The sequence below is a fragment of the Mirounga leonina genome, unplaced genomic scaffold, assembly GCF_011800145.1.
Source record: "Mirounga leonina isolate KUSES-001 unplaced genomic scaffold, KU_Mleo_1.0 Mir_454, whole genome shotgun sequence".
Classification (NCBI taxonomy): domain Eukaryota; kingdom Metazoa; phylum Chordata; class Mammalia; order Carnivora; family Phocidae; genus Mirounga; species Mirounga leonina.
This window is the reverse complement of record NW_023270763.1, coordinates 477701-490931: the sequence shown is the minus strand read 5'-3', so window position 1 is coordinate 490931 and position 13231 is coordinate 477701. Positions and strand designations below refer to the sequence as shown.

The 13231-nt window shown below is 54.6% G+C and overlaps 1 protein-coding gene across 1 annotated transcript in view; it reads right to left on the bottom strand.

The window, feature by feature from the left end:
- The window catches only part of DNAAF5 (dynein axonemal assembly factor 5), a 48334-nt gene that overhangs the window by 1723 nt on the left and 33380 nt on the right, over window positions 1–13231 (bottom strand). The window contains exons 9-13 of the mRNA XM_034988205.1: window positions 12803–12950; window positions 10243–10393; window positions 9390–9546; window positions 6852–7043; window positions 3342–3452 (exon numbers count right to left, since the gene is read on the bottom strand). Coding sequence (XP_034844096.1) covers window positions 3342–3452; window positions 6852–7043; window positions 9390–9546; window positions 10243–10393; window positions 12803–12950 — 759 coding nt within the window. The remainder of the gene's footprint in view (window positions 1–3341; window positions 3453–6851; window positions 7044–9389; window positions 9547–10242; window positions 10394–12802; window positions 12951–13231) is intronic.

Sequence of the window (13231 nt, the reverse complement as noted above, 5' to 3'; positions counted from 1 at the left end):
TGCAGTGAAAACAGTGCTTGGAGGGGAATTTACAGCATTGAGTGCATATGTGAGAAAAGAGCTAAAAATCATTACCTTAAGTTTCTACCTTAGGAAACTAGAAAAAGAAAGACAAATCCAAGGTGAACAGAAGAAAAGGATAAGAATTAGAGTGGAGGGGTGCCTGGGTGGCTCAGTCATTAAGCGTCTGCCTTCGGCTCAGGTCATGATCCCAGGGTCCTGGGATTGAGCCCCGCATCGGGCTCCCTGCTCAGCCAGGAGCCTGCTTCTCCCTCTCCCACGCCCCCGGCTTGTGTTCCCTCTCTCGCTGTCTCTCTCTCTCTGTGTCAAATAAATAAATAAGAATTAAAAAAAAAAAAGAATTAGAGTGGAAATCAGTGAAATTGAAGCAGGAAATCAATAGAGAAAATCAACAAAACCAAAAGCTGGTCCTCTGAACAAGTCGTGGGCCACAGACGTGAGGACCCCGATGAGGTGGGCTGATCCCTGGAAAGACACACAAGAACAGATGACCTATATCTATCAAAGAAATGGAATCAATAATTAATAACCTCACAAAACAGAAAGCACCAGCCCCAGATGGGTCCACTGGTAAATTCTACCAAACTTTCAGGAAGAAATTATACCAATTCTCCACACTCTATTCCAGAAGATGGAAGCTTCCTGACTCACTCTACGAGGCCAGCATGACCCTAGTACAAAACCAGACAATGACATTACAAGAAAACTACAGACCATTATCTCTCATGAACATAGATACAAAAATCCTCAACAAAATAGTAGCAAATAGGATCCAACAATGTATAAAAAGAATTATGCATGAACACCAAGTGGGGTTTATCCCAGGTGCACAAGGCTAGTCCAATATTTAAAAATCAATTAATATAATCCATCACATCAATAGGCTGAAAAAGAAAATCACATGATTGGGGCGCCTGGGTGGCTCAGTCGGTTAAGTGTCTGCCTTCAGCTCAGGTCATGATCTCAGGGTCCTGGGATCGAGTCCTGCATCGGGCTCCCTGCTCAGCAGGGAGTTTGCTTCTTCCTCTCCCTCTTCCTGCTGCTCCCCCTGCGCTTGCTCTCTCTCTCTCAAACGAATAAATAAAACCTTAAAAAAAAGGAAAAGGTAATGTGCAAATAAAACAAAGGTAATATATAAATAAAAGAAAATAAAACATAATAAATGGAGAGAGCCCATGTTCATGGATAGGAAGTCAATATTGTCACGATGCCAGTTCTCCCCAACTTGATCTGTAGATTTAAGGCAATCACAATCAAAATCCCAGATTGATACTGACCAACTCAATCTAAAGTCTGTATCTAGAGGCCAAAGTCCCAGAATAGCCAGTGCAGCCCTGAAGGAGAAAAGTTGGAGGCCCGACACAATCTGACTTAAGACTTTCCATAAAGCCAGAGTAACAGACAGTATGGTCTTGTTCAAAGAACAAATAGATTGACAGACCAGAACAGAGAGCCCAGATGCAGACGCACGGTCAATGCAGACGCAAGGACGACGCAGACGCATGGACGATGCAGACCCATGGTGGACGCAGATGAACGGTCCTCTGATCTTTGGTAACAGCAGTGGCGACACAGGGGAGTAGGCAGCCTTTTCAGTAAATAATCTGGAACAAGTGGATGCCCGCATGAAGGAAGAGAGAGAGAGAGGGAGAGGGAGGGAGGGAAGGAAGGATCTAGACACAGACTTTCCATCCTTCCCAAAAATTAACTCCTGACATATGAAACTGCAAGAACGACAGGATCCCGGAAGAGAATTCGAGAGAGAACCAGTGACGCTGGGTGTGGCGATGACATTTACTTAGGTCACTTGACTGCCATGCGTCCCTGGTAAACGACCGTTTACGCCATTAGTGGAAGGGTTGTTTATCTGACCCAATAATCCACTTCTCTCTAAATCCGCCAGGTGTGGTCTCTGTAGGTCCCCTGGGACCCAGGTCAGCGGGACACACACAGCATGACTTGTGAATCCTTAATTATTTCTTCAGAGGAGATGGCACCTTTTCTTGCCTTTTCTATTGATGTGTGTTTTTCTTGGTAAACACTGTAGCCAGTATTTGTTCTGCTTCCTTTAGCTGTTTTTGTAGTTGCTGAATATCACTCTCTCTTCTCCACTTCCTTTTCTAAAACTTGCATCCCTGATTAAGAGCCAATTTCATCAGTTCTTGAAATTCCCCATCTCTGTGAATTAACAACTCCAGGACCTGCTTTTCCTTATCACGCAACAACTTTTGATTTCTTGAAATTGCCAGCATTTCTCTAAGTTCTCTCGACAAGCTCTCATGGGCTATTACCGCCGGCAGCCCCTTCTCCTTCTCTCCGCTCGGAGACCCTGCCATGCTCCCCACTGGCCTGCAGCCGGAGACTCTGGTGATGACTTTAGACACAACACCAAAGGTACGATCCACAAAAGAAATAACCGATAAGCTGCATGTCATTAAAATTAAAAATTTCTACTCTGCAAAAAGCTGTATCAAGAGACTGAGAAGACAAGCCACACACCGGGAGAAAATATTAACAAGACACATCTGATAAAGGACTGTTATCCAAAATATACAAAAAGCTCCAAAAGCTAAACAATATGAAAACAATGCAAGTAAGAAATGTGCCGGAAACCTTAACGGCACCTCACCAAGGAAGAGATACAGAGGGCAAACACATCTGAGAAGACGCTCCACCTCGAGTGTCCTCAGGGAAGTGTAGATCAAAACAACAAGGAGACACAGCCACACACCTGTTAGAACGGCCAAATCCACAACACCGTCTCCAGCACATGCTGGAGAGGAAGCAGAGCAGCGGGCTGCTGGTGGCAGTGCAAGATGGGGCGGCCACTTCGGAAGACGGTTCGGAAGTTTCTTACTAAACTAAATACAGTCTCACCACACGATTTAGCAACCGTGCTACTTGGTATTTACCCAAAGGAGCTGAAAACTTAGGTCCACACAAAAACTTGCATCCATATACACATAGCAGCTTTTTCCATAGTTGCCAAAGTTTCATGTCCTTCAACAGTGGATGGATGATCTGTGGTCCATCTAGTCAATGGATTACTAACCAGTGCTAAGAAGAAATGAGCTAGCAAGCTGTGAAAAGACATGTAAGCACCTTTGGTGTGTATTAGTAAGTGAAAAAAAACCCCAATCTGAAAAGGCTTCATGCTGCAGGATTTGAACTCTATGACATTATGGAAAAGGCCCAACTGTGGCGATGGTGAAAGACCAGAGGCTGTCGGGGTGGGGGGTGGGGTTCGAGACGATCAGGCTGAGCACAGAGGGCAGTGAGACCACTCTGTGCGACTCTGTCATGGAGGATCCATGTCATACCTTCGTGCACACACACAGAAGGCTCAGCACCCACAGTGGCCCTCCTGTGAACCGTGGACTCTGGGTGGTGCTGACGTGTCCGTGGGTCATCAGTGCTGATAAATGCACCACCTGTGGGGAGGGATGCTGCATGTGTGGGGGGAGCAGGTATGTGGGAAACTTCTGTACCTTCCCTTCAGTTTAGCTGTGGCACGAAAACCACCCTGAAAGTTATTACAGCATTTTAAATTCATCTGATGCAGTACCCAATAGTACACAATAATCACAGTGTGGACAAAAAGAACTTAAAAAAAGAATGTTCTTGGAGTTGTTAGTGGATCATGAAAATCTTTCAAAATCCCCGAGGGTGATGACCGTGTGGCATTTTGGCTTTAGAAACAATTTTTGTGTTAGCAGGTAAACTGGCTTACAAAGACGATCAATTTTCTTATCACATTTACTGATGCTGATTCAGTCAACAAACACCCATTGCAAGCCTACTACGTGCCAGGCAGAAAAATCCATCCTGTGGATCCTTTCACATTTTAGTCTGGGGGCAGCAGATAAGAATCAGAATGAAGAAGGAAACCACAGTGTTGTTACTGGTGATCGTTGCGGTAACTGGGCTGGCGGCAGCTGAACTCTGGGTGGGAAAGGAGCTGGCGGGCACCGTGGGCCAAGGACTGGTGTCATCCACGCCATCTTGCAGGGTGACTCTGGCAGACGCAGGCAAGCAGACTCAGGAGGTTCCTGCCCTCAGACACAAGGAGGACGGCATGGCCGTTGGTAGCCACTGAGACAGAGCAGGGGGAGCAGGGGGAGCAGGAGGAGCAGGGTCGGCGAATGGGGGCGCCATCCCGGCTTGGTCTGCATGCTACGGCCTCCATGCCCGGCAGACCCGTGTGCCCTCTGAGGTCTGGGCACGTGTGTGTATAGAGTTTGGGGGCAGACATCTGCCCTGGACTTCAGTCTGGGAGTCGCCAGCACGTGGGTGGCATCTGAAGTCAGAGAGGAGAAGAGGTCACCAAGACAGCGAGTGCAGAGAGAAGCAGCGGCCAGATGGACAGGAGGAAACCAGGAGCCAGGGCATCCTGGAGGCCACAGGACGGAGGCGGTGACCAGCGGTCCTGTGGAGTGCACGCAGGTGCAGGAGAGACCCGAGCAGCAGGCTGCCTTTGGCAGCAAGGCTCATGGGCACCATGACGGGCGTGGCTTTGAGGGGTGAGAGGGCACGCAGGAGCTTGTCAGTGGGACAGAGCAAGGTCATCAGGCAGGAGGCCCAGGAGGCATGAGGGGTCGAGGGGAGCACAGAAGAGGAGAGCCAGTCATCTGGGAGACACCCCCCTGGTCTGCTGGCGAGGAGAGACTGGGGCATTTGGGGCGTGTCCATGCAGGACTCCAAACACGGCTGGCTGGCTACTGAGACAGGACAGCAAGGGGGCAGGATGTGTGCGAGGCTGCAGTTGCCGTGAGCACCCCGAGGGAGCAGTGCAGGGGCAGAGGCTGCAAGAGAGGAGCAGTGCGGTCGGCCTGCCGCCATGACTGCGTCACCTGAGTCCTCGTGCGTCTGGAAGGCAGAGGATGAGCGGTGCACACACTGCCCCCTGGTGGGAACCCGCCGCAGGCTACGGGGATTCGGAGATGGACAAACTCATCACTTCTCTCGCTGGAGAGGAAGGAGAGAGGAGAGCAAGGTGTGGGGTCTGTGAGAACTTGGCCGAGTAGGCCAGACCCCACACATGCCCTGGGGACGGCTGCGGAGCTGAGCCAGGACACCTGTGTGTCCTCCAGCTGCTGGTGCCCGGAGAAGAATGCCCAGCTGTCCGAACGGGCCGCACGGTCACCCACTCCCGCCTGCGACGGCCTGAGGTGGCGGCTCTGTGTGCGCGAGGGTCCCTGGGGGGTCCTGCAGGCCCTCGGGTTTGGGAGTCACAGCTGTGTCCACGACGCCACCAGGCACGGCATCTGCTCCCGGAGCCGCACGAAGCAAGGGCGGGGCGGCCCTGGGGTCCACGAGCCTCCCGCCGCCCCGCCGCCCGCAAGTTCCCTCGAGAACGTCCTCAACAAAGCAGCAAAAATTCCTTTATTAGGTCAGTCCTCCGGCACCCAACTTCTAACTTAATTCATTAATTCAGAGTTAAGTCGTGATTTTTTTATTGACTTGACAACACCTGCCTTTTAACTGGAACGTTCGGCTCATTAACATTCCAGGAGACTGCAGCTGAGGCTGGATTTGGTCAGTTTGTTTCCTGTTGGTCCCTGTTTCTGTGTTCTTCTTGTCCTCGTTCCTTGACTTCTTTTGGGTTATATGTGTATTTTTTACACTTGCACTCTAAGATCTGTTGATTGCCGTTTTACGTCTACGTCTTCGCATTACGCTTTCTGTGGCTGCTGCAGGGATGACACTGAAGCCGTGCTCCCCGGGGCAGCTGGGCCCACCTTCTGAGCATCCTGGGCGGTGGCGGGTCAGGGCAGGGGTGTGCCTCGGTCCCAGGACGACACTTTTCCCGCAAAGAATGACCAACCGACAAAGAACGGGACAAACTGCACAGACATACTCGGGCACCCAGCAGACCCTCTGCTCAGAAATCAGTCCAGCGACAGCGTTTGTGACTTTCCGGCAGCAACTGCGAGTACAGGAACTTGCTTCTGCCACCGTGAGCTAGACAGCTTCCTGAAGCTTTTCTTCCCAAGACTGTTCTGAGCTCCACGCTGACCAGCGTGACTTCTGGACCCGGCCGACATGCAGGACAGACCATCGGGTGTGAACATCGATCGCCGGGGTCTGCCCTCCAGGTAGCCTCTGGGGGACGACTGCCTGTCCAGTGTGGGGCAGTAGCAAAGCATGCCCAAAACTACCTGAAACGGCGCCTCTCTCTTCCAGCTGCGTACCTGCTTGAGGCCAGATTTCCTTCACGTCCTTCACCCAACGACACACCACGGCCTCCAGAACACAGAAGCTGTGCCCACCTAGCTGTCTTTCAACGAGATTCACAAAGAAGTAAAACAACGCCGTTCTTCTTGCTCGTTATTTTGTTTTGGAAAATGTATCTTTCAAAACCACATGTCATTTATGTTAATATAAAAGGGGTACTCTAAACAAATTAATACATGTCTAAGATTTTTCTCAACTTCAATTATTTTTTTAAAGATTTTATTTATTTGTTTCAGAAAGAGAGTGCGTAAGCAAGTGAGAGCACTGAGTGGGGTGAGGGGCAGAGGGAGAAGTAGGCTCCCCCGCTGAGCAGGGAGCCCGATGTGGGACTCTGTCCCAGGACCCTGAGACATGACCTGAGTTGAGGCAGACACTTAAGTGACTGAGCCACCCAGGCACCCCTCAACTTTACTTTCTATCATGGCAAATATCACAGGCTGTACCCCACAAGCACATTCAGGCACCCAGCCCTTGGGTCGGCCCTGACGGTCCAAAGGGATCCCAAGGCCATGGACCTGCTGCCCTGTGCTTGAAGAGACGAGTTCCATGCACTCAAGACAGGTCTCAGAGCCAAGCACACGTCACACCATACCTACCTAACACCGCGTCCTGGACCGCGCCCTCCGGGTCATCGAGGTACACGAGGAGCTCTCTGTACAGGAACTGAATGTTGCTTTGGTAGTAGGACTTCCCGTCGTCGTTCTGGATACACGCCAGCCATGCGACCAAGGCGGAGCTGGCTGCTAGCCTCACTTCGTGGGAAACGTCATCCAGACGCTTCAGGAGCTCTGGAGACAGGGCCAGACAGGACAGTGAGACAGAGACCGGAGCAGGGACCTGACCCCACAGCAGTGGATACTCACCCTTGGGCCCCGGGAAACCCACATCCTGTGGGGAGACTGGTGCTCACATGCAAGGGGCTAGGGGCAGCTCCCGGAGTCCTGGGACCCCTTGACTGCACTGGCCAGAGGGTAGACACTGGCCAGGGTGGGCAGCAGAGTGCCTGGCCCTGCGCCTGCCGTGCGTGTAGGCAGGCCCAAGCTGCTCTGTACCTGTCTCCTCACCTGCGAGGCAGCCCCGGGCCCTCTGTAGCTCCGAGATGCTCAGAGTCTGTCACCACGGGCATCATGGACACCTGGCTGCCCTGGCCCCTTGACGTGCAGATGGCCCTCCCCCCAACACTGCGGGCTCTAGGGACAGAGTTCAGGGCCTGGCGAGGTGACAGCCAGCACCTGCATCAGTTTTGTTTCTGCTGAGCTCTGGGGCCAGACCACCTGGCTGCTGAAAACAGTAATCATCTCTCCTGTGGGTAGAAACTCTCACTGTTGACGGGTGAGGTTTTTATCAAACGTACATTTTTCTCACCCAAACTACAAGAAACCTCTGGCCCTGTGGCTGGGTGTCTCTGGAGACTCAGTGAGCGCGGCAGGAGGTGGACATCGGTGGGGAGCAGGGCAGCGGCCCCACTTGGCGGGAGGCCTGTCCCCTGGACGCAGGCACACAGGGCCTCGGGCTTGCGCTGTTCTGCTCTCAGCACGTGGCCCTTGGCTTCCCGATGGGCATTAACTCGTGGGAGGTGCTCTTTCCTAAGGGTTCTGGGCCTCATGGAAGCAAACTGTAGAGACCGAGGGGGCGTGGCCAGCACCACCTCACGCAGTCCTGGGACGGCCAGCGAGCACACCATCACTGCGTCTCTGGAGGGATCCCTCCCTTGTGCACACTCCTGCCGGCACGGGCCAACGTTGGGGTGGTGCGTTTTCCTGTGATGCTGACTCCTAACCCTCTTGTTTTAAGTAGAAGAGATGGCCTGGAAGTTCACTTCTGGGATCGTCGGGTGTCAGCCATCAAGGGCAACAGCTGGCTCGGGAAGACAGGTGGCTCACGTGGGGCCTGTGCCGGGCGCGTGCATCCAAGTCATGGGAGGTCTTAGGGCACATCTGCCCTCCTCGGCCACGCGGCCATACTTCTGCAAACACACCGCTTCCAAGAGCACGAGCTGGGTGCCGCAAAATAACGGAGCCCCTGAGGAAATCCTTCTGGACTTAACCCCAAATGCCCCCAAACGAGTCATCTTTCCCCTGGCTTTGTTTTAAAAAGTGAGCAAAATCCCAACAAGTCCAGACAGTCCACAAATCAAACGCCGGTTGGATTTGCTCATAGACAGAGGAGTACAGAGGTCATCAGTTGTCGCGACAGAAATAAACACAAAAGCAAAACCTAACTTGTAAGAATGCGTGGGAAAGGGGACTTTGACTCCAGGTTTCATCAAGATGCATGGTCTGCAATTCCGGAACATTCCGGGCCACCACCTCTTCTGATGTTGGCCGTCCGTCCATCAGTCCCTTGTTCTGGAGCTCTGTGTGCACAGCCCAAGCCTCTCCCCGCAGATGCGCATCTTCCTCTCACGGAGTCCGCCCTCTCCCATGTTTGGTCTCATGCACCAGTGGGCCCGCTTTGAATCTCATTTTCAGGAATTCTTATGACCCCCTTTTAGAATCACTACCTGCTGCGGCCCGGGGAAGGGACAGGTGCCGAGGCTCAGCTGCGTGGCCGTGGTCGGGCGTAGGAATCGAGAGCCATGGGTGTGTCCAGACACTGCAGCCCCAGCCAGCGCCAACCCCACTCCTGCGTCTCCACAGGGTCCCTCCCTGGAGTCTCTGCGCGGCCTTTGAGAAGGTCTCCTGGGCTCTTTCTTGGTCGCATCTTGGTTCCCGTTTGCATTTCTGTTTGAACTTGGAGGTGGGTTCTAGAATTCATATCTCCCCTCTGGCGATGGGGGTACCTGACATCCCTCTTCCTGCTGGGTTTTCCTGGTGTTTTAGGGACTCTCTGCATCTGCTACTCTGCTCCTGCATCTGACATCTGACACTCGCCTGGTGCTTGGGCTCCAGAAGGGCGGAGACGCGGGATTTCAGGCATGGCTGGGTGCCCGCCCTCGCACCATGGGACCCCTGCCATGTGGCGGGGCTGCACCCCAATTCCCGGGCCCAGGCCGCCCTATTTTCTGTGCTATGCTATCTACCCACAGACGGTTCATCCGTCACGGCCACGCTGGGACTCAGCACCAACCTGACCAGGAGTCAAAGGAGCAATTTCTAGTTTCCCTATAAAAGAAACAAAGAAAAACGTCCTACCAGGGTAAATCTTGATGAACTTATCTGGATCAGCCACACCACTGGAGGTTTTCAGAAATCTGCTAATGATTTGGCACGAAATTAATCGAGTCATCTGAGAGTCTTCCTCCAGGGTGGTTAGAATGTCCGGCATCAGCGTCTCCTGCACTTCCCGGATCTGCAACGAGAGGACATGAGGGATTGGTGACGGGCCCGGGCCCGGTGAGGACACTGCTAGGGATGCGCTGTGTGCACCCTGCCCGTCACGGAAGGAGCCCGGCTCTCATACAAACAGAAAGGAGTCTGGAATACCATCCTGAAATTTTTACATAAGAAAACCTGAACCTTGATTTTAAAATCTAGATGACTTGAACAATTTGCTTAACTTGGTGAGTTGATAACTCCATTGTTCACAGTCTTAGAGAAACACAGACCCTACACAGTCTGCTGCTTACTAGCACGGTGTCTACTGTGTCCAACGAGACTTGGGGGACGCAGTAACTCGGATCGGGGCGGTTCAGTGTAGCAGGAAGTGGAGCCAGGCAAGGCCCTGGCCACGGTGTGCAGACGTGGGGCTGAGCACAGTGACTGCAAGGCCTTCAAACTGCTGTCCCGCTTCCCTGACAGCAGCACAGAAACCCCGAGATCTGCCCAACTCGGGGAGGGTCCTGTGGTTACACTCTGTGCTCTGCAAAAGCAACACGCAGCATGTAAGCCCAGGAAAGCCCCCGATGATTGAACACAAGCTGCTGCCTGTGGGACACACTGGCCCGCGGCCCCCAGGCTCCCGCCCCTCCACGGGCTGCGGAACGCGGGGTCTGGCAGCTGCATGCGTGTGCACCCCTCCTGCGGCAGGTGCCCCTGGGAGCCCCACCTGCTTCTCCGACAGGACGTCGCTGCTGAGGAGCGCCCAGAGGCAGGACACAGCTGCCGTGCGGACGGCTGCAGCGGTCTTCCCCGCGTGCCACCGCAGGTTGGGGACCAAGATGTCTCTCGCCACAGTGTTGAGATAGTGGTGAAACTGCCTGGGGCGGAAACACAGAGCACAGGTGAAGAGGAGCGAGCCAGAACCAGCGGGCCTCGGCTTCCCTGGCGCAGGCGCCCTGCGGGGCAGGGAGAGCCCTGCGGGGGAGCGGACAGCCTTTTGGGCTCCTCCTGGCCTCTGCTGGGCCCAGCGCAGGTTCTGAGCCTCCAGGGTGCCCCCATCCCTCCGCTGTAGGGGCTTCGCCTGTCCCTCCTCCTGCCTCTGAAAGCAGAGGTGTGAGGTGACCAGGCCAGCAAAGTCACTTGCATGTGTGTCCATCCTACACACACTGCCCCCAACCGTCCCCCGTGGGCACATGCCCCTCCACCCACGGGGAAGGCACCGCAGGTCTGCACCCGGGGCTTGAAAGCCAGCAGTCAGGGCGCGTCGTCTCAATGGTAAACCCCCACGTCCCAGTCGGCCTGGCCGGCATGGGGCCGCACGCTGAGCACCCCGTTAAAAGCCGCACAGAGGAACACTGGAGCGTCCTCCCAAATCCCACTGCGCCTCCACCGTTACATCGAAACACGTTTCGGTCAACAAAGAATCCATCAACTTATTTCTGAACATTATTCCAAAGCGTATTTCAAAGATGGCTCCCATCCCAAATACCAGCTGGTCTTAGATGCTGAAAAGGTAAAGCCTCCAGGGCGAGGCCCTGGCTGCTCGCTGCGTCCTGCGGCCGTCCCTCTGGTCTGTCCCGGGCCTCGTCCCCCGCTGACCCTCCCTTCTGCGGGAGGCTCCTCCTGCTGGCTTCCAGCAGGGGGCATCCCAGAACCAGCGACGCAGGTGAGTGAGGGACTATGGCCTGAACCATTTACACACACGTGCGTGCACACACCCACACGCACACCCACACACACACGGATTAGGTTTTTCATGAGCTTTAACCTTTATGCAAAGAGCTGCTGTTTCTTGCAAAGTGATTCACAAGAGGTCTCTTTAGAAAGACCTAACCCCCAGTGCCGACCTCCGAGGCGTCTAGGTAAAGTGGCTGGAAAAGTGGAGCACTGAGCACTGGCCCAACTGCCACTCGGCCGTGGGGCACCAGGCAGGCCCCACGTGCAACCCGGGTTGGTCAGAACCCACGCTGGAAGCAACGACACATCGCGGAGGAAGACCCAGCACCTGACTTTTTGGAATGGTGCCTCCTGTGCATGGGAAGTTGCACAAGGGTTTGCAGGTGGGCCCCTGCTGGAATGAGGACACCGCCCAAGGAGACCACGGGTGCGTACTCCTCAGCCCCGGCCACCTTCATGGGCAGCTCTGCAGACAGACCTCCTACCACCCCTTCCCCAGTCCTCAGTCAACCTCGAGGAGCAGACGGGGCTGAGGTGGTGGCCAACAAGGCCTGTCGCATGTCCACAGACGCCCTGGAGAGCAGAGGCCATGTGCCTGGGGATGGCGCCCAGGGCCCATGCTTGGGGCGCTGTGGGAGGAGCAGCCCCATCCATGGAGGTGGCCCCCAAAACAGCACCTCCTCACACTGAGAAGCCCCATCTCATCACTGTCAGATATTCATGAGATCGAGGGCCCAGGGCAGCCCTCTCAGCACCTGCCCTCTGCCGCCTCTGAGCGGGACCTGCAGGCGGCCGGTGGACACGCTCTGGTAGTAGAGGGTCAGCAAGGAACCCCCAGGCCTCCCCCTGCCTGGGGGTTGCTCAGGCCCCTTGCAAGGACACAGGGGAGCACAGGCTCCGGGGTGCCAGCCGACCCGTGCCCTCACACCCTTGCGGCTCATCCACGTGGAGCTCTGCCCAGGGCGGCACTTTGTTTTTATGGCCCCTGCAGGCTCGGAGTTCGTGCCGACGAGCAGGACACAGAATTCCCTGCAATTCGATGGGCTGGCAGGGCTCACAGCATGCGTCCCAGCACGCTAGTGACACGGCAGGACGCCGCTCCTGACACACATGCTCCTTCTGAGGGGACAGGGACCCACACGCCTCCCCACCCTGCCATCCCCTGGCACCCAGCTCTGCTCTGGACAGGCCTCGGCCCTGCTGTGGATTCAGGTCGCCCCCTTCCCTCCCGCCAGCATCCCGGTCTCCTCTCCCTCACTGCAGAGCCGTCACGTTGGAGGCCCTTCACGTGTTTGCGTGGACAGAAGGTTCTTCTAACGCTTTATCCACCAATGGTGAGTCAATCCATTCTTTGTTAGGTTTGAAAGGCTTTTAAAACTGAGAACACCTAATGTATAAACCATTAATAGTTAACGTTCCCTAAAACCTCTTCCATTTGATGGAATTTTAATGGCCACATGAAAATGACTTTGACTTCGTGTCTGTCCAGGTGGGCGCTCATTGCCAGAGCCGTCTGTCTACCCAGGGAGGGTGGCCGGCGCCAGAGCCCAGGGGTGACCCAGCTCCGGCCTGAGAGCACCCCGCAGAGGCCGGAGGTCGGGCAGACCTACCCCTGGGAGTCGACGGTCTGCTTTGCGCTCAGCAGCACCCGCGACAGGGAGGAGAAGAGCCTTAGGCGCATCTGTGGGTCTCTGGCCGGCTGGAGGCAGCTCCTGAGGATGGGCACAAGGTGGGGCAGCACTTCTCCCAGCGCCGGGCCTGGAAAACACACACGCGGTACCCACGGTTCCTGCTCGCAGTCAGCGGGCCCCACCACAGCATGCGGGCTCGGCGGAGGGGCCGTCAGCAGAGGTGGGGCCATGGCCTGTCCCACCACCTTCCCCTCCTTTTGGATCGTGGATGTCATTGTAAAAGAAAACATTTAACTCCCAAAATCATGCTACTCATTCCATATGGAAACTTCCTATTTCCTTATATTTTTTCCAGATTCTTAAAAAAAAATTCAAGTCAAGCAATATTTTAAACATCAACCCAAATAA